This window comes from Erpetoichthys calabaricus, chromosome 8 (assembly GCF_900747795.2).
Source record: "Erpetoichthys calabaricus chromosome 8, fErpCal1.3, whole genome shotgun sequence".
NCBI lineage: Eukaryota > Metazoa > Chordata > Cladistia > Polypteriformes > Polypteridae > Erpetoichthys > Erpetoichthys calabaricus.
Window position 1 is genome coordinate 18571467 of NC_041401.2, and position 21721 is coordinate 18593187.

At 40.8% G+C, this 21721-nt stretch overlaps 1 protein-coding gene and 1 long non-coding RNA gene across 3 annotated transcripts in view; both read right to left on the reverse strand.

Annotated features, from left to right (window-relative positions):
• The window catches only part of metap1d (methionyl aminopeptidase type 1D (mitochondrial)), a 209192-nt gene that overhangs the window by 37711 nt on the left and 149760 nt on the right, over positions 1 to 21721 (reverse strand). For both annotated transcript variants that reach the window (XM_028806296.2, XM_051930684.1), the window contains exon 5: positions 11370 to 11412. In XM_028806296.2, the coding sequence (XP_028662129.1) occupies positions 11370 to 11412 (43 nt within the window). The remainder of the gene's footprint in view (positions 1 to 11369; positions 11413 to 21721) is intronic.
• On the reverse strand, positions 919 to 2212 carry LOC127528922 (uncharacterized). Its single transcript, XR_007935543.1, has 3 exons — positions 1911 to 2212; positions 1393 to 1436; positions 919 to 1032 (listed from the first exon to the last, which is right to left on the reverse strand). It is a non-coding gene; the product is annotated as an uncharacterized LOC127528922 (long non-coding RNA).

Below are 21721 nucleotides of genomic sequence, written 5' to 3' on the forward strand. Positions count from 1 at the left end.
ACCATTCAAGATTAGAAGATGCACAAGTAATATAATATACCTACGCAGACATCTGTTTAAATGATGGCTGAGTGGTCTTATGACCAACCTGCAGAAGTGACTGACTGACTAGGGACAGTAGTGGGTGGGTATCATACTAGTACAGTAGTACTATAATACCAGCGACAGACAACGAGTATAGCACAACACCATTCAAGATCAGAAGACACATAAGTATTATAATCATGGAGGTGTCAGTATGAGCAACCTCTGGGTGGTCTTATGACGGACATGCAGAAGTGACTGACTGACTAGTGACAGTAGAGGGTATAATACTAGTACAGTAATACTATAATACCAATGACAGACAACGAGTACAGCACATCACCATTCAAGATTAGAAGATACACAAGTAATATACCTATGCAGATGTCCATTTAAACGACCGCTGAGTGGTCTTATGACCTGTGACCTGCAGACGTGAGTGACGGACTAGTGACAGTACTATAGTACCAGTGACAGACAACGAGTACAGCCCAACACCATTCAAGATCAGAAGATACGTAAGTATTATACTCCTGCAGATGTCAGTATGAGTGACCTCTGAGTGGTCTTATGACGGACATGCAGAAGTGACAGACTGACTAGTGACAGTAGTGGGTATAATACTAGTACAGTAGTACTATAACACCAATGACAGACAACGAGTACAGCATATCGCCATTCAAGATTAGAAGATACACAAGTAATATACTTATGCAGATGTCCATTTAAACAACCGCTGAGTGGTCTTATGACCTGTGACCTGCAGACGTGAGTGACGGACTAGTGACAGTACTATAGTACCAACGACAGACAATGAGTATAGCAATGAGAAGCACACCATTCAAGATTAGAAGATATGTCAGTATGAGTGACTGCCAGGTGGTCTTATGACCTGCAGACATGACTGACTGACTAGTGACAGTACTATAATACCAACGACAGACAACGAGTACAGCAATGAGCAGCACACCATTCAAGATTAGAAGATGCACAAGTAATATAATATACCTACGCAGACATCTGTTTAAATGATGGCTGAGTGGTCTTATGACCAACCTGCAGAAGTGACTGACTGACTAGGGACAGTAGTGGGTGGGTATCATACTAGTACAGTAGTACTATAATACCAACGACAGACAACGAGTACAGCACAACACCATTCAAGATCAGAAGACACATAAGTATTACAATCATGGAGGTGTCAGTATGAGCAACCTGTGGGTGGTCTTATGACGGACATGCAGAAGTGACTGACTGACTAGTGACAGTAGAGGGTATAATACTAGTACAGTAGTACTATAATACCAATGACAGACAACAAGTACAGCACATCACCATTCAAGATTAGAAGATACACAAGTAATATACCTATGCAGATGTCCATTTAAACGACCGCTGAGTGGTCTTATGACCTGTGACCTGCAGACGTGAGTGACTGACTAATGACAGTACTATAGTACCAGTGACAGACAACGAGTACAGCCCAACACCATTCAAGATCAGAAGATACTTAAGTATTATACTCCTGCAGATGTCAGTATGAGTGACCTCTGAGTGGTCTTATGACCTGCAGAAGTGACTGACTGACTGGTGACAGTAGTATAACACCAATGACAGACAACAAGTACAGCACAACATTCAAGATTAGAAGATGCACAAGAGATATACCTATGCAGATATCTGTTTAAACAACTGCTGAGTGGTCTTATGAACAACCTGCAAAAGTGACTGACTAGTGGCAGTAGTGGGTATAATACTAGTACAGTAGTAGTATAATACCAACGACAGACAACGAGTACAGCACATCACCATTCAAGATTAGAAGAGACATAAGAAATATACTCGTGCAGATATCTGTTTAAATGACTACTGAGTGGTCTAATGACCTGTGACCTGCAGAAGTGACTGACTGACTAGTGACAGTGGCATAATACCAGTGACAGACAATGAGTACAACCATTCAAGATCAGAAAATACATAAGTATTATAATCGTGGAAGTATCAGTATGAGCAACCACTGAGTGGTCTTATAACCTGCGGAAAAAATATCTAATGGAATCTACTGGTGTTAGTGCTAATAGTCATGTAGGGAAAGAAGTGACTGCACAGGACAGCTGGGTTCTTTAATATTATTATGTGTTTTAAGCAAACAGAAATAAAGAGGTGATACAACTGAAGTTTTTAAAATTATGAAAGAAATTACTCCAAAGGACCAAGACTGGGACTTTAAAATGGGTTCAACCAGAATACGGGGTCACAGATGGAAACTTGTTATGAGTAGATTTCACAGAGCCATTACAATGTTTTTTTTCACATGGAATAGATTACCAAGTAGTATGCTAGAGAGTATGAAGTTAGGGACCTTCAAATCTCCACTTAATGTTGTTTTGGAGAAATTAGTTTCATAGAATTGACGAACGTTGCTGTGTTGAATGGCCTGTTTTTGTCAAGATGTTTCTAATGTCCCGAACTGAAGGGAGCTTTGTGCCAATTACATTATGAGCTGACTTTACCACACTCTGTAGGGACCAGCAGCCTCAGGCTGAACAGGTGCCCCACAGAGATGTAATACAATGAGGAATTACGAATCCTCTGCACATCTACACAAATTGGTGAGCAGAGATGGATACATCAGATAGCTAAGCATGTAAAGGTACTGGTAAGCCTTCTACATTAACAGCAAAATATGTTGTGCCAAATTCAGATCAAAAGCCGACTGCAATAGTCCACAAAAGCAAAGCAGATGACATAATGTACTTACACATTCCAAAAAGGCTTTGACTCAGTTCTGCTGATTAAATTTGAAAATTGAAAGTGTTGGCATCAGCTGGATCTCAACTTGGTTAAACAGCAGGAGAAAAAATATATCTTATAAAATATAAGAGGAGAATGTGTCAGGTGGAATGAGGTCATCAATGGAGGTCTGCCCTTGGACCGTTACTAATTATACTGGAATCAATGTCATTAACATAAACCAGAAAAACGTAAACTTGTGAAATTTGTAAATGATACCAAAACTGGAGGAATGGCAGCAAAACCAATTCAGAAGGACAACAACAAACTTCAGAATTGGGTGAATACCTGGAAAATGTGGTATAGTGTTGAAAAGTGCAAAGTGCTACATGTGGGCAAAGGGAACTTCATTTTAAATACAAGATGGTAGACACTGAGCTACAGGAAGCAATCTCTTAAAAGGATTTAGGAGTTTATGTTGACACAACACCTTTATCTTCTAAGCCATCTGCAGAAGCAATTAAAAAGGCAAAAAAAATTAAAGGTTATGTCGTCTGTAGAATATATATATATATATATATTTATAGGAATGTTAAGCTCAGACTATATAATTCACAAGTGAGATCACATTGAGAGTTTTGTGTGCAGTTTTGGTCAATACAGTACAAGACAGACATAGCTGCACTTGAAGCTGAGCAAAGGAGAGCAACCAAGTGCATCATGGGACTTAAGGACACATCCTACTCTGACAAACTCAGAGAGTTAAACTGTTTTAATTGTGAGGCAAGGAGACTGCATGGGGACATAATCCATGTCTTCAGAATCCCCAAAGGCATTGATAAAATGGCTCCATCAGAATTCTTTCAGTTTAAGGATGAATCACGTAGTCAAAAACATCAGTGGAAATTAAAGGAAAGCCATTTAGGAGTGAAGTCAGAAAGCTCTTTTTTATGCCGAAAGATGTGGAAATCTTTTGTTTCCCACCATATACAATTTATTGTATTAGGAATTTGTTAGTTTTTGCATACCCCTTGGGGTCAGAGCGCAGGGTCAGCCAGTGTACAGCACCCCTGGGGCAAATGCAGGTTAAGGGCCTTGCTCAAGGGCCCAACAGAGTAGGATCTCCTTTGGCAGTAACAGGGATTCGAACCGACAACTTTCCAGATACCAGCACAGCTCCTTAGCTTCACAGCCACCACTCCTCCCCAAATCTGAACAAACTACCAAGCCAGGGAGTTGAAGCAAAAACCTGGACAACCTTTAAGAAGTGTCTGGATGAGATATTGGGACAGCTTAGCAACTATTAGCTAAACAAAGGAACTGTTTACTGTTAGAATGGTCTTCTCTTGTTTGTCAAATTGCTTATGAGTGTGGACTGCCAATTTTAATGTAATGGTTGGCACTGCTGCCTTGCAGGCCCAATTCCAAGCTAAACCCAGTCTCTGCAGACTTTGCATGTTTTCCAAATGTTTTTAGGTTTTGTTTGGACATTCAGGTCTTACCCCACATCTCACAGACCTGCATGAGTAAAGAAAGGAGTTTGCCTGTATTGGGCTTACAGTTGGCACAGAGGTTAGCACTGCAGCCTCCCAGCTCCTAAGGACGGTGTTCAAATTCCAGGGCTGACACTCTACTTGGAGAGTTTTGGGGAGTAATACAAATAGCAGGTAACACATAATGGATGCCTTGATCAGTATATTTTAGGTGCTAAGGACACCATGTTTATCAAGTCAACAGAATTTATTTATTTTCAATGCTCACCAGTTAAGCCCTTCACATAATTAATTAAATTCAAATCAATTTAGTTTATTTATCTATAGCACTTGTGGCGAACGGTCGGGTCCCATGCCCGGCAGGGATGCCCCTGCTGCTTATGTTCCGGGGGAGCAGCCATGGGCAGCTCAGTACCTCCCCCGGGACGCTTGGTGGCAGCCTCCCTGGCCGACGGTGATTCCTCAACCTCCTGCAGGGCTCCATGGGAGATGGAGTCCTCCACAGCCTGGTTGGGGCCCAGGGTGGCCGCTAGGGGGGGCTGCCTGGTTTCAACAGCCTGGCTGGACAAATCTTCAGCCCCACCCAGAAGTACAATTAGGACCAGGTGGTCAAGCACCTGGAACACTTCCGGATGGGCTATAAAAAGGACCAGCCACCACCACTCAGGAAACCAGGGTCGGGAGGAGGAGGACTACGCTTGAGGAGGAGTGGCGGTAAAAGGAAGAAAACTGTTGGTGTGTGTATCAAGTGCTTTTGGACTGTGTATTGCCTGTGGGTCACGGGGAAGATGTGTGCCCATGGGTGAAGAAAATAAAAAGTCTATTGGTTTATTACGTGCCTCTGTGTCCTTCTGTGTCCGGTCAGGCGCCTATATAGCGCTTTTGTTACACACTCTACACTGACTGCAGACACAGAACAATGTGTTATAATAATATTATAATATCCTTAGAAATGCAGAGGACAGAAGGATATGGAAAAAGATAATCCGCTGTGAAGACCCCTAATGGTAGCAACCAAAAGAAAAAGAAAAAGAAGAAGAAGAAACTCATTCAATCCAATTCAGGATATTTGGGGCCTGGACCCTATCCCAGGAGAATTAGGCAGACGTCGGGAAACTGTTCTGGGCATAAAAGTGGACATATTATTTTATAATTATATATAATAGTTGTCAAATAAGCAAGTGTGGGGAACACTTCAGATTAATATGGAGAAGGATTTGAGTGGGACATTGCCAGTAACTTTTATTCTGTCTGTTTCCCCATAATGGAGGAATAGAAACAGCCAGACGACCATGGAGGTCACTTTTGTGGCCATGAATCCCATGCCCTTTTGGTCCAACATATATTTAGACAAAGTCACCATCAGAAGTCGTCATGCATTACTGGAGCATCCCCATGGAGCTCCAGGCCTCTGACAACCTTTTCTTCACTTTGATTAAACATCGGCAAAATTGTGATCTTACGACGCACGTTTGTTTGACTTTCGTTCACATGTTTGAACATCTGAATTAAACGGGGCATTTGCTGGTACCACAACCCTCCTATGTATTTAGTACAAAAGGCATTATGAAGAACCAGCAGGGCGGATTGTTGAATCCTAACACTGACTTGCTACATTGGGATGCTCCGATTGCTTGCCCTCCGATTGAGATCGGCCGATTTTCACTGAAAAAAGGACTCGATCAGTGATCAGTAAAAAGGCAGATCACAAAAAATGATATTTTCAGCCCCTGCTTTTCTAAGCTTTACGGTTGTTTTGTTTCAGTGCTCCTTTATGTGAGGTAATATGGTAGTTGAGCCGGCGTGTGTCCTTATTTTCTCTTCTGCAGCAAACTTCCTGCAGTGTAAACAAAGAGCATCGAGTGGAGGCTTGTGTTATCAGCGAACGAGAGGCGACTGGTATATTAGTTTCTTTGTTAAAGAAAATGTTGTAATAAACTGAAAAAAAGTAATTGGAGAAGTCATCCTGTGCATCTAGACAAACGGCAAGAAAACCTTCTTTAAGTAATTCAGGCCTTTATTCTGTCCTTTAAATTAAAATGGACACTGCCTGAATTTGGACAGTGTGCTTAATTTAAAATGCAGAAGCTTACACTTTTAATTGGAAAGAGAAAAAATAAAGACATATTTTAAATTGCTGCTTAGTAAACAATACGCTTTTTTTTAAAGATTTGTACTGTGTTTATTATTTGTTGCTGTGTGTCATACGGCAAACGTTTTGGTAAGAAACAAGCACTACATAATTAAAATGGTAATCCATATTATATAATTACACCTCAAGAATTGTGAATGTTTAGCTGATACACTGAAGGAAAAAAAACCTATATAAATATAATAAATGTATATTTTAAGAGTAAAAAGCTGTAGTGCAAATAATAATTTAAAATGATTAAAACCTATATGTGAATGTATATTTACAGTACTGTGCAAAAGTTTTAGGCAGGTGTGAAAAAATGCAGTAAACAAAGAATGCTTTCAGAAATATAAATAATGATTATTTATTATTATCAATTTACAAAATGCAAAGTGAGCGAACAAAAGAAAAATCTAAATCAAATCGATATTTGGTGTTACTACCTTTTGTCTTCAAACCGGCATCAATTCTTATAGGTCCACTTGCACAAAGTCAGGGATTTTGTAGGATTCTAGTCAGGTGTTTGATCAACCAATTCTACCAAACAGGTGCTAATGATCATCAATGTCACACGTAGGTTGAAACACAGTCATTAACTGAAACAGAAACAGCTGTGTAGGAGGCTTCAAACTGGGTGAGGAACAGCCAAACTCTGCTACCAAGGTGAGGTTGTGGAAGACAGTTTCATATCATGGCAAGATTGAGCACAGCAACAAGACACAAGGTAGTTCTACTGCATCAGCAAGGTCTCTCCCAGACAAAGATTTCAAAGCAGACTGGGGTTTCAAGATGTGCTGTTCAAGCTCTTTGAAGAAGCACAAAGAAACGGGCAACGTTGAGGATCGTAGACGCAGTGGTCGGCCAAGAAAACTTAGTGCAGCAGATGAAAGACACATCAAGCTTATTACCCTTCGAAATCAGAAGATGTCCAGCAGTTCCATCAGCTCAGAACTGGCAGAAACCAGTGGGACCCAGGTACACCCATCTACTGTCCGGAGAAGTCTGGCCAGAAGTGGTCTTCATGGAAGAGTTGCAGCCAAAAAGCCATACCTCCGACGTGGAAACAAGGCCAAGCGACTCAAGTATGCATGAAAACATAGGAACTGGGGTGCAGAAAAATGGCAGCAGGTGCTCTGGACTGATGAGTCAAAATTTGGCTGTAGCAGAAGGCAGTTTGTTCGTCGAAGGGCTGGAGAGCAGTACAATAATGAGTGTCTGCAGGCAACAGTGAAGCATGGTGGAGGTTCCTTGAACATTTGGGGCTGCGTTTCTGCAAATGGTGTTGGAGATTTGGTCAGGATTAATGGTGTTCTCAATGCTGAGAAATACAAGCAGATACTTATCCATCATACAATACCATCAGGGAGGCGTATGATTGGCCTCAAATTTATTCTGCAGCAGGACAACGACTCCAAACATACAGCCAAAGTCATTAAGAACTATCTTCAGCGTAAAGAAGAACAAGAAGTCCTGGAAGTGATGGTATGGCCCCCACAGAGCCCTGATCTCAACATCATCGAGTGTGTCTGGGATTACATGAACAGACAGAAGGATGTGAGGAAGCCGACATCCACAGAAGATCTGTGGTTAGTTCTCCAAGATGTTTGGAACAACCCACCAGCCGAGTTCCTTCAAAAACTGTGTGCAAGTGTACCTAGAAGAATTGATGCTGTTTTGAAGGCAAAGGGTGGTCACACCAAATATTCATTTGATTTAGATTTCTCTTTTGTTCATTCACTGCATTTTGTTGATTGATGAAAATAAATGATTAACACTTCCATTTTTGAAAGCATTCTTTGTTTACAGCATTTTTCACACCTGCCTAAAACTTTTGCATAGTACTGTACATTTACGCAGGGTTTAATTGCCAATATCAATTAATTAACTGTGTGAGAATATATATACACATATATATTTTTGTTATTAGGGAAATGGTGAAACCTACTTTTTATTTGCTTTGCGCCCTCCCTCCACCATAACCTATCATCTATGGCGAAGGAGCGAAAGGTTTAGAGTCGTCAAAAATTTTGACCTCTGCTTTTTTTCGACGGATCTCGACGTTTTACTGTCCCCTGATACAGCAAACATCGATATCTCGATGGTGGGTGTGTGTCCGTCTGTGTGTCTTTGTGTCACAGTTTCTCGAGAACAGTGTAGAGCTAAAACAGCTGAACAGAAAAGCACCAAACTCAAAAGTTAAGCCTATTATGAGACAACGATGTGCTGATTAGTTTTTGAGCCAAATCGTTCAAGAGAAAGAACTCTCAAATACCGTAATTCTGCAATGAATTAAATGAATTCTTCTTGTCAATTGCTATCATAATGTCAGATTTTATCTATCTATCTATCTATTATATAATGCCATTCCTATCTATCTATCTATCTATCTATCTATCTATCTATCTATCTATCTATCATATAGTGCCTTTCTTATGTATCTATCTATCTATCTATCTAGTGCCTTTTATATCTATCTATATTACTTATCTATTATATATTGCATTTCATATCTATCTATTTTGTGCCTTTTATATCTATCTATATTACTTATCTATTATATATTGCATTTCATATCTATCTATTTTGTGCCTTTTATATCTATCTATATTATCTGTCTACTATATAGTGCCTTTCATATCTATCTATCTAGTGCCTTTTATATCTCTCTGTATTACCCATTATCCATCCATCCATTATCCAACCCGCTATATCCTAACACTGGGTCACAGGGGTCTGCTGGAGCCAATCCCAGCCAACACAGGGCACAAGGCAGGGAACCAATCCCGGGCAGGGTGCCAACCCACCGCAGGACACACACAAACACACCCACACACCAAGCACACACTAGGGCCAATTTAGAATCGCCAATCCACCTAACCTGCATGTCTTTGGACTGTGGGAGGAAACCGGAGCGCCCGGAAGAAACCCACGCAGACACGGGGAGAACATGCAAACTCCATGCAGGGAGGACCCGGGAAGCGAACCCAGGTCCCCAGATCTCCCAACTGCGAGGCAGCAGCACTACCCACTGCGCCGCCCATTACCTATTATATATTGCATTTTATATCTATCTTGTTGGGTTTATATCTATCTATATTACCTATCTACTATATAGTGCCTTTCATATCTATCTATCTTTCTTCTGATTATATAGTGCCTTTCATATCTATCTATCTATCTATCTATCTATCTATCTATCTATCTATCTATCTATCTATCTATCTTCTGATTATATAGTGCCTTTCATATCTATCTATCTATCTATCTATCTATCTATCTATCTATCTATCTATCTATCTATCTATCTATCTTCTGATTATATAGTGCCTTTCATAGTGCCTTTCATATCTATCTATCTATCTATCTATCTATCTATCTATCTATCTATCTATCTATCTATCTTCTGATTATATAGTGCCTTTCATATCTATCTATCTATCTATCTATCTATCTATCTATCTATCTATCTATCTTCTGATTATATAGTGCCTTTCATATCTATCTATCTATCTATCTATCTATCTATCTATCTATCTATCTATCTATCTATCTATCTATCTATCTATCTATCTATCTATCTATCTATCTATCTATCTATCTTCTGATTATATAGTGCTTTTCATATCTATCTATCTATCTGGTGAGTGAAACAGTAAGACCCAAATGGGCACAGGGTGGGCATGCAAGATCCACACAGAAAGTGACCGGGTTAACATTTAGTCCCAGTTTTCAATGACTGCTGTGTCAGTGAGTCCCCCTAAAATGCTAACCTGTTAATTCTTGGAAACCACAGTGCTTGCTTCACGCAGCCACTCATTGCTATATTTAAGTTAAACAAGTGACATTCCATGAACAGCCTTTTATATTATCTTTCCATTTTATTCATTTCTAAATGTACAGACTACACAGAGCCATGTCAACGGCTTATTCAAGTCTCTCCCCATCATATTTTCATTTCATTTAGGTGGACAAGTCAACCTTTAGCGGCCACTTGGGCAGCTAATCTAACATAAAGCGCTCGATTTTGGGTTTCTCTGGGGACAGTGACAACCGATTACACCAAACCATGTAATAGATTTATCATGTGGACAAGAAACAGAAATGTAACAACCTAGCTGATCAGACATTAAGGGTAAAAAAAAGAAGAGAGAGAGAGAGGAGGGGGATTCCACCTGTTACTAAGACATAAGACATTCACATTACACTTGATTGACTCCAGGCGAGCTGTCTCTCCCTTTGTATCTTCACACAGTGGCGTGAAAAGAAAAAAAAAATAGGTGGAAGAACCTGGCAGATGCAAAGGGTTAAGACATCTGTAATGGACTTTGAACACAGCATAACCATCATGGATTTTAATAAATGTAGGGGACACTGCAAGGGAAAAGTGTTGCTGTCTAAATAGAGTGACACATACAGGCCAAGGCTGTCAATGTAGCCTCTAATGACAGAGTAAGATAATGACAGCTCCCACTCAAAATCAGCAGGAAGAGAAAGATCAATCTCTGCAGAGTGAAGGAAAAATGCTGCCTTTTTTCACGTTAGCTCATCTCATACATATCTATCTGAAGCAGCTGCCCAGCGCTGCGGTGTTCTGCATTAACTACACAGTGGATCAATAACAATTACACCTTCTCTAAAGCCTGACACATAGCAGGAATAGGGCTGACATTTCACACAGGACGGCATTGATCTCTGGGCATCTGATTCCAGCCCCAAATTCAAGTCAGACATGGGGTCTGGCTGGGATGAACACAGAATTAAAAAGAAAAACAAATGGCTATGGCTAAAAGCCAAAAAAGAAAAGAAAAAAAAAAAAAAGAAGCTAATCAGGCTCTTAGCCTCTGACTCTCCAGTAAATCCTGCACTCCAAACACAAATTCCGTATCTTCATTCCGCTGTTAGTGCGGACGCTCCCGGCAGTCTGAGAGGTGATCAAAGTGTGGCTTGTTTACGTATGCATAAACACGTCTATGAAAAACACTTACTGTGACATCAATGTTGATGATATCTCCATCTTGAAGAGGCCGGCTGAGTGGTGCCAATGATAAAAGGGGGAGAGAAAAAAGAAAGAGAAGAAAATCAGATTAGAAAAGAGGAAAGAGCACACAGGAAGAGAAGAGTTACACAATGGCACACGTCTGGGGAGACCACAAGGCTCTAAAATTGACCCGTTGGGACACTCTGGACTTATCGCCAAGTTCTGGTACTAACTGCTATATGGTGACACGGATTATTATCATAAAATCTAAAATGTTTTCACATTAAATACAGCAATGCAGATAGGCAACCATACTGTAGTACAGGGGTCTCCAGCTCTGGTCCTGGAGGGCCGCAGTGGCTGCAGGTTTTCATTCTAACCCTTTTCTTAAATAGCGGTAGGTTTTTGCTGTTAATTAACTTCTTTTGCATTAATTTTAACCCTTTCGGCCCTGGATTTTCTGTTTATATGGGAAAAATTATTTTGTGAGATATGCTAACTTTGGGGCGTCTAGGAAGCTCAAAAATGAAAATACAGAAAAAATGGATCACTATTATTATACAATAGCTGTCAAATACTACTTGTGTCACAGACTGTATGCCAGTTTCTCCAGTCTGCGCTAATAGTAGCACGCCCGGTTCCAACGGCTGCAAATGTACCTGTGCTTTACAAAAACGGCTGCATATACAGAATATGTACTAGTAATAGGATGTCAGGGCCGGAAGGGTTAATTGACTTGTTCTTGGAGACCCCTCAATTGTTTCTTTTTCCTTAATTAGCAGCCAAACAATAATGAGATATAAAGTGAGCCAAAACATGACCAGTAAATTGTGACCATCATACAATATCTGAAATTACAGAAAGATGAACGTCTCAGGAATGTTGATCTGCTCAGGTCCACAAAACATTTGAACAGTTGCTCTTAGGAAAGAGAAAATCAACAATTATGGAAATGTCTGCTAATGCATCACGAGAGCAGCAACAAGCCATGGAATTAAAGAATGAGTTTAATTAATAAGAAGAATCGGCGCCTAATTACGCAACTGGTTGGAGTGAAATTGGTTGGAGTCTGAGGCCCTGACTTAGTTGGTCTTCTGTTGGCTCAATCACTTCACATTTCATTTCTGTTCAGACGTAAGGAAAGAAATGAAGCAATTGAGAGGAACGAGGAAGAAATTCAGGGAAACAAATCTTTAAAAAATAAATCAATTAAAATTAATTCAAAAGAAGATAATTAGCAGCAAAAACAGGTCACTAATTAAGAAAAGGGTTAGAATGAAAACCTGCAGCCACTGGGGCCCTCCAGGACCGGAGTTTGAGACCACTGCTGTAGTACAACTTTATTATTATTATTATCTGGGTCCCCTATCAAAATTGTATTAAAGACAGAGAGGAGGTTGGGAGTGTGCACTGACTACAGCGCACTGCCACACCCACCACACCACAAACCACCTGGATTGGGACCCGAGTGCAGCAGGTGACACCTCAGCACCACACTGGAACAGTGTGAGGGTTTCTTTATGGTGGCTGCCAGGGTGGATGCAGGCTAACATCCTACCCAGAATGGAGCATTTGCAGGTGAAGGGTCTCGCTCAAGGGCCTAATACAGTAGAGTCACTTGTGGCGTTTATGGGATTCGAATCGGCAACCTTCTAATTGCCAGTGCAGATCCCTAGCCTTTGCCCTCCGCCCATAATATAAATTAGTTTTTAGTTACTCAAAATTTAATAATTTCCTTCCCACAAAGTCATGCCAAGTCATTTTCTAACCTGCTTAATCCATACCAGGGCTGTGTGGAATGCTGGCACCTATCCCAGCCAGCACAGGATGCAAAGCAGGAACAAACCCTGGACAAGCTGCCCGTCCATCACAGGCCAAACACACACGGGCCAATTTAGTGTCGCCAATTCTCCTAACCTGCGTGTCTTTGGACCGTGGCAGAAAACCAATGCAGACACAGGGATAACAGGCAAACACCACAGTGAGAAGGCATAGGACGTGAACCTTGGTCCCTTTACTGCAACAGCACCACCACTGCACCACCATGCCGACCCTCCAATATTAAATACAGCAGCACAGTTTAGATAACTAGCTCCTATTATTAATTATTTAGTGCTCCTATGAGAATAGTCCTTACATATTTGTCATACACAAATAACTTTTTTTTCTGCTTAAAAAATAAATGTAACTGCTGCACAGTGCCAAAATCTCTTACAAACTAAATAAAGTATTTCTGCCGGGCAGAGAAAACCAGCAAATATGGTAAAGATTATAATGAAGGCAGCCTAAACTACAGCACTATTATTACTACTTTATTCTCCCCTATGTGATATAACTGTCAGAACGCCAGACTGCTCCTTGTAGACTTCAGCTCTGCGTTTAAAACCATCCTCCCATAATGACTGGTGTCCAAACTGGCAGATCTGGGACTTCCATCATTCACCTGCAGTTGGATACTGGACTTCCTGTCTGGTCGCTCCCAGAGGGTCAGGCTGGGTCTCCACACCTCCACTGCTCTCAGCCTCAACACCGGGACGGCGCAGGGTTGTGTGCTCAGCCCACTCCTCTACACCCTCTACACATATGGCTGTGTCTCCACTCACCATAGCAACAAGATCATAAAGTTCACGAATGACACAATGGTGGTCGGACTCATCTCGGGCAAGGAGGGTGAGCTGGCATACAGGGACAAGGTGGAGTATCTGTCAGAGTGGTGCAGAGTCAATAACTTGCACCTCAACACCACAAAAATGAAGGAGCTTGTTATTGACTTTAGAAAAAACAAAACTGACATCCAGCCACTCGTCATTGGCGGGGCCTTTGTGGAGAGGGTCCCGGTGTTCAGGTTTCTAGGCATTGAGCTGGAGGATGACCTGACCTGGAGCGCCAACACCAAGGATCTGCTGAAGAAGGCGCAGCAGAGACTGTATTTTCTGGGAATCCTCAGAAAGAACCATCTCCGTAAAAATCTGCTCCTTGCCTTTTATCACTGTTCCATCGAGAGTGTGCTTACGTACGGACTGTATGTGTGGTACGGTAGCGGCACTTCCTCAGAAAGGAAAGCACAACACGGGGTCGTCAGGACAGCGGAGAGAACAACTGGCTGTACCCTCCCCACTCTGGAACAAATCTACACCTCACGATGCCGCAAAAAAGCAACAGACATTTTACAGGATTCATCACATCCCGGTCATTGCCTCTTCCAGCTTTTGCCATCGGGCAAGAGATACAGAGCAATGAAAACCAGGAGAAAAGCAATCATGGCTCTGAACTCAGAATAAAACTGCTGCATATCATTCTCCCAATGTACAATATAGACCTTAAGTCAACCAGTGCAAGTTGTATATTTTGTAAAGTACTTTTATTACTATTCGGTTTGTTATTATTTTTTCTCTTCTTGTCTTTTTAACTCTTATGCCTCACACTGAGTCGACTGCACCTTCAATTTCATTGTTCCTTTGTAAAAGTGACAATGACAATAAAGATCTATCTATCTATCTTTTAAGTTTTTAATGAGAAGTCAAACAAAATGACACATCTTATTGGCTAATTGAACAGATATGCAAGATTTCAGGGCATCTCAGGCCCCTTGTAATCAAGATTTTAAAAATTAACAGCAAGCAGTGTGGTATAATGGATTTCAAACCCTGAGGTTGTGGGTTCAAATCCCACTACTGACGCCAATGTGTAGACCTGAGCAAGTCACTTCACTTGCCTGGAATCCAACTGGAAAAACAAAAAGAAATGTAAGCAACTGTATCTCAAATGTAGTAAGTCACGTTGGATAAAGGCATCAGGCAAATAACGAGTAGAATAAAATCAACTACTGATTGGGGCAAACAAGTGTACTGTACAGCCGCAGCAGATACAGACCTGTGTGTGTTAAGCATGGATTAACCATACATTTCTTTAAAGGTGTAAAGCAAGTAAGCCCTCACTTTTTGAACACATCCAAGAACTGACCTGTTGTTTAGTAACAATTCCATGTGTTTGGCTATCTGGAGTTGGAGTTTATTCATATAAGGAAATGACATCCAATCACTAATCCAATTTCAGTTTACATCAATTTTTAGAAATGATTAAAATAATATAAGTCATTACTATAATAGAGGCAGGCAGTGAGGTGTACAGGTTAAGGCTTCGGACTTCAGACCTTGAGGTTGTGGGCTGAAATCCCACTACTGACACCATTGTGTGACCCTAATTAAGTCACCTGACCTGCCTGAGCTCCAATTGAGGGAATAAAGCAAACAAAACAAAAGGGACCAATCATATTTCAGATGTGGTAAGATGCCTTGGACAAATTATCTCTCTATATATAAAATCCAACGTCTGTCTGTCTGTCTGTCCGCTTTTCACGAGAGAACTACTTAATGAATTTAGATTAGGGTTTTTTCTATAATTTGCTTGAACATTCCAGTTGATTTTGCAACCTTGTGAATTGTGTAAATTCCCCTTGGGATTAATAAAGTATCTATCTATCTATCTATCTATCTATCTATCTATCTATCTATCTATCTATCTATCTATCTATCTATCTATCTATCTATCTATCTATCTATCTATCTATCTATCTATCTATCTATCTATCTATCTATCTATCTATCTATCTATCTATCTATCTATCCTCTCTCATCTCACTAACTATCATAGTTTGCTTGTGGTATCGATTTATTTGCACAAATCCGAGAGAGCGAAGCAGTGGGCCGATGGGAGGGGAGCCGGATTATCTCCTCACTCACGCTCCAGCCTCAAGGCGTACCTTTACCTCATCTTAGCTAGCGAATGAGCAAACTACATAACGGATTTAGATTGGGCTTTTATCTAGAATTTGCTTGAACATTCCAGTTGATTTTGCGACTTCTCTCATCGTGCTAAGAATCATAGTTCTCTTGCAGGAGCGACAGTATTCATGCTAATCCAAGACAGAGGCTGCGGGCCGAGGGGAGGGGGAAGCGTGATGTCAGGAGTGGGGAGTCGGTCTACCTCTTACCACATTTTGGAGTGTACCTTGTCTCCGCTTAGCTAACGATACCTGTTTGTTAATTGATTTTTAAAGTTTGTCCTGTTTCACTACTATGCGGGCGGAGCCGCTGGGGACGGCTAGTAAGTAATAAAATTAATGGATTGCACAAACGAGTGCAAATCCATAGTAAACACATATCTGTGTGTGTTCAGCATGAACTGCCAACAGATTTCTTTAAACATGTAAAGCAAGTAAGCCCATAATCTTTGAACAAGTCTAACAACTGATGTGCAGTTTAGTAGCCTAATTACATGCGTTCAGCAATCTGGAGTTGGGGTTTAATCATGTATGGAAATAACATCTATTTAATCATTAACTCTTTGAGGGCTGAATATTTTTTCCAGTTTTCAGAAAAGCACACAAAGCAATGGTTCCACACATAAATCAATATAAAATATCTTTTGCTGCATGCCATGGTCGCTGTCAGTGCCCGTTCGGTGACTCCGGGGGCAGTTCAATGACCAGCAGGAATATGCGATGGGCCGGCTGCTTGGTTGTCTTCGTGCAGCAGTCGCAGTCGCAGTGTGACACAATCTGATTTGTACCTCTTGTCATCATAACAGGCAGTCCTCCCAGGCAAACATTGGCGTAGGTGCATTAGCTACACGGACATGTTCAGCACCACGATCAGCTGACGCTGGTCCCTCACTTTGTCTTCGATCTCCAGATCAGTTACATCAAAGTCCGACAACTCAAGAGTCTGACTCAGCCATATGATACGCAAAAACGCCATCCATGGAGTATTTTGCTTTGCGCGTTTGCTTTGGTCTTTTGTCAGATGTCGATGCCATTTGAGGGGTTGTTTGCTCTTCGCTACTCATGCATGCACAGGAAATCTCGCTCAAATCAACGAAGCTAACTTTAAAGAGAATGGAACTAAAACATAACGGTGAGTTTTGTTACAGTTTACAGCTGATTATCGTCCTCTACCCGTGAATTTCGACAAAAGTCGAGATCCGCACTGAAAGGGTTAATCTGATTTCAGTTTACACCAAAATTTAGACAATATTAAAATATTATAAATCATTACTACAGTATAATAGAGGCTGTCAGTGGTGCATAGAGGTTAAGGCTTCAGACTTCAGACCTTGAGGTTGTGGGCTGAAATCCCACTACTGACACCAGTGTGTGACCCTAATTAAGTCACCTGACCTGCCTGAGCTCCAACTGAGGGAATAAAGCAAACAAAACAAAACAAATCAATCGTATTTCAGATGTGGTAAGTTGCCTTGGATAAAAGTGCCAGCCAAATAATACGTAATAAAATCAATGGATCACATAAAAGAGTGCAAATCCACAGTAGACACAGACTGGTGTGTGTTAAGTATGAATTAACGGTACATTTTTTTGAAGGTGCAAAACAATTAATCCCTCACTTTTTGAACACATCCAAGAACTGACCTGTTGTTTAGTAACAATTCCATGCATTCAATTATCTGGAGTTGGGGTTTAATCACATAAGGAAATGATATCCATCCATCCTTTTTCCAACCTGCTGAATCCTAACACAGGGTCATGGGGGTCTGCTGGAGCCAACACAGGTCCACAAGGCAGGAACCAATCCTGGGCAGGGCGCCAGCCCACCGCAGGACACACACACCCACACCCACACACCAAGCACACACTTGGGCCAATTTAGAATTGGCGATCCACCTAACCTGCATGTCTTTGGACTGTGGGAGGAAACCGGAGCGCCCGGAGGAAACCCACGCAGACACGGGGAGAACATGCAAACTCCACGCAGGGAGGACCCGGGAAGCAAACCCAGGTCTCCTAACTGCGAGGCAGCAGCGCTACCACTGCACCACAGTGCTGACAATATCCAATCACTAATCCGATTTCAGTTTATACCAATTTTTAGAAATGATTGAAATAATCTAAGTCATTACTATAACAGAGACATGCAGTGGGCAACCCTGAGGTTGTGGGATGAAATCCCACTCTGACACCATGTCACCCTAATTAAATCACTTGATCTGCCTGAGCTCCAACTGGGGGAATAAAGGAAACAAAACAAAAGGGACCAATCATATTTCAGATGTGGTAAGATGCCCTGGATAAAGGTGTGAACCAAATAATACGTAAAATAAAAAATAAATATTAATTTAAAAAATGGATCGCACAAATCAGTGCAAATCCACAGTAAACACATACAGGAGTGTGTTCAGCATGAACTGCCGACAATTTTTTTTTAAATGTGTAAAGCAAGTAGGCTCCTAATTTTAGAACGCGTCCCACAACTGATGTGCCATTTAGTAGCCTAATTACATGAGTTCAGCGATCTGGAGTTGGGGTTTAATCACGTATGGAAATGACATCTATCTAATCACAAATCCAATTTCAGTTTACTGTACACTAATATTTAGACAATATTAAGATATTATAAATCATTATTATAATAGAGGCAGGCAGTGGAGCATAGCAGTTAAGGCTTTGGACTTGAAGCCCTGAGGTTGTGGGTTCAAATTCTGCTACCAGCACAGTGTGACCTGAGCAAGTCACTTGACCTGCCTGAGCTCCAGCTGGAAAAACAAAAGAAATGGAACAAATTGTATTTCAGATGTTGTCATTCGCCTTAGATAATGGCATTAGCCTAATAATAAGTGATAAAATCAACGGCTGATTGCAGAAAATTAGCCTATATAAGTAATAATGATAGTAGTAATAATTAGAGGGATGAATACAGTATGTGGTGCCAGGCCCCATTACAAAACCAAATTCTCTCTTTCATATTACTAAGCATAGAACACAAATATACACTATTCAGTTTAGAGTTTTTTTTTAAATTAGTGTTATTATTATGGTCTGCTACCAAAAATGGTTTTAACATAAATACCAGAAGCAAATATAAAGTGTTTTTCTATTCTTGAAAAATATGTCTAACTGCTAGGTAGCACTTTCTGAAAAGTAAATCACTTTCCAATTAAAAGTAAGCCACTCTGCCAGCTATAAAAGTGCCAACTACATCTTCATTATTATGGGCCCCTATCAAAATGCTCCTTATATAAAAGTCAGAATAAAACAAACATTTTTTTTTTTTTTTTTTTTACTTTTCACAAAATAATCTCCCATATTCCAGGCCTTGCAAGACCAAAGCCGCTGTCTACTAAAAAAGAGAGCACTGCCACTTAGAGAAGGCCAAGAAAAAGAGTGAATATTACATATGTACAGTGGACCCTTGATTTACGAACTCAATTTGTTCGCGAGGGCTCGTTGTAACTCAAGTTGGTTGTAAGTCAAGACTATTTTTCCCATAAGAAATAATGGAAATACCCATAATGCGTTCTGAACCTCCCACAGCAACATTTACTTAACCTTTTCATAATAAAAAAGGGTTGTATAATGTGCATAATTTACCAAAACACCGATACTTTTTCTAATGTACTAACCAAAAAGTTATAAAAAGTGCCTAGCCTACCAGAAACAACAATTTCATACTGTACTCACCATTTAAGTTGACATCTTTGGGTTGCAGGAAGGGAGGAGGAGGAGAATGAAATGGAAGGTGGTTATTGTTTGGAAGGAGCCTCATTATACAAATCTGTTCTTTGTAAAATTGTCGAGATGGTGGATTTCGACATGCTGTACTTATTAGAGAGATCGGTCACACGAACGCCACTCTCATATTTCCGCACAATTTCCTTCTTCGTTTCGATTGTGATCGCTTTCTTTACCTTCGTTACCTTCTCTTCCTTTCTTAGCAATTATCGAAAAAAATTACATAAATCACTGCACTGACCGAAATTCCGTCCACAAACACATGTATCTGGGCTCCGACTGACGCTTACATACGGTCCCGGCTGTTTGTTTACAATCACGCAAGCAGATACATGTGACTGCATTCAGGTCGTAACGCAAGATGTTGGTCGTAAGTCAAAACAAAAATTTTGGTCGTAAATCAAGTTGTTCGCATGTCAGGCCGGTCGTATATCAAGGGTCGACTGTATTGTTAATATTAGTAGCAGAGTCAGGTGTCTTATTAAAATGCTCCTTATATATAAAAAAACTAAATAAAATACAATGTGTTCAATTCACAAAACAGTTCTTCTGCTATATAACAGACACAGAGGCTGCGGGGCAGGGGGAAGCGTGATGTCAGGAGTGGGGAGCCGGGCATGGCCCTCCTCACTCACGCGCCAGCCTCCGTTCGAGTCACTCTAACTCTCACCATGTGTTGGAGCGCACCTTGCCTCCGCTTAGCTAGCGATACCTGTTTGTTTATTGATTTTTAATGTTTGTCCTGTTTCACTATTACAAGGGCAGAGCCAGGGGTTATTAATACGTTTGACTAACTGTCCTCATGCACTACTAATGTCACATGTACAGAACACAGTGAAATGCAAGCAGTGGCATAGACAGCACTAATGTACAAAAGTTGAGAAAGTACTAAACTCTCCTCAATAATGTAACGTATTGTTAAAACGTTTATAGCTAAACTCAACGTAAGCCCTATTCGGGCAGGATTAGCATTACACCAGGTGGTGGGGTCCAGTCAGTGCCTGAAGTGGGTCGGTATGCACCAGCACTTTGAACCGCTTTTACCTTATGGGGACTGGTAGTTAAAGTGGGTGAACTAAGTTGGGACCACATTAGCAACCTTATTTATAACAGCAATATATCTACTCACAGCTCCAGGGGGCACTACTCTTCCCCCACAACACTATGTAATATATATTATGCATATTCTATGCATCATCGTAGATACCCCCAGACTAGAGTCCCCCCTGTTCCCCTGCACAACAAAGGGTATCTCAGTTCTTTTTTTCCCGCCAGCTTTAGGCATTGGGTAAAGTAATTGTTACTGGAGGACCCCTATATATTTTTTTTTGGTATTTGGCACATTGTATTAATCCCCGAGGGGAATTTGTCTTTTCACAAGACCTTTGGAGGTCAGAGCACAGGGTCAGCCATTGCACAGGCAATTTTCATATTTATAGATAGAATTTTACTGCCAAGTCGATTTGCACGGGACAGGTTATTTATTTTTTTCAAACTTTTCATAGAAGGTTGAAGGGTCCATAATCTTTACTGTGACATAAACAAGAAGCCCATAAAAAGTTACTGACATGAGAGCTTCAGAAGGGACTAAAATTGCAGAGGTCCTCCGGTATTAATTACTTCACCCACCTCCTGCTGTAAAACTAATTCCATCTGAATAGGACTTTTGTCATCACAACTAAACGTTTCATGATATGCTCAAAGCACTTTCTTAGCTAGGTTGATCTATGTGACCAATTCAAGACAGTCCAGAAGAAAAGGTGGAGTGCCAACTGGGCCGTCCCGTTTTAATGCAGAAATAAAAACTGCTCAATAAGGGCAAAAGAAGTAGGCGA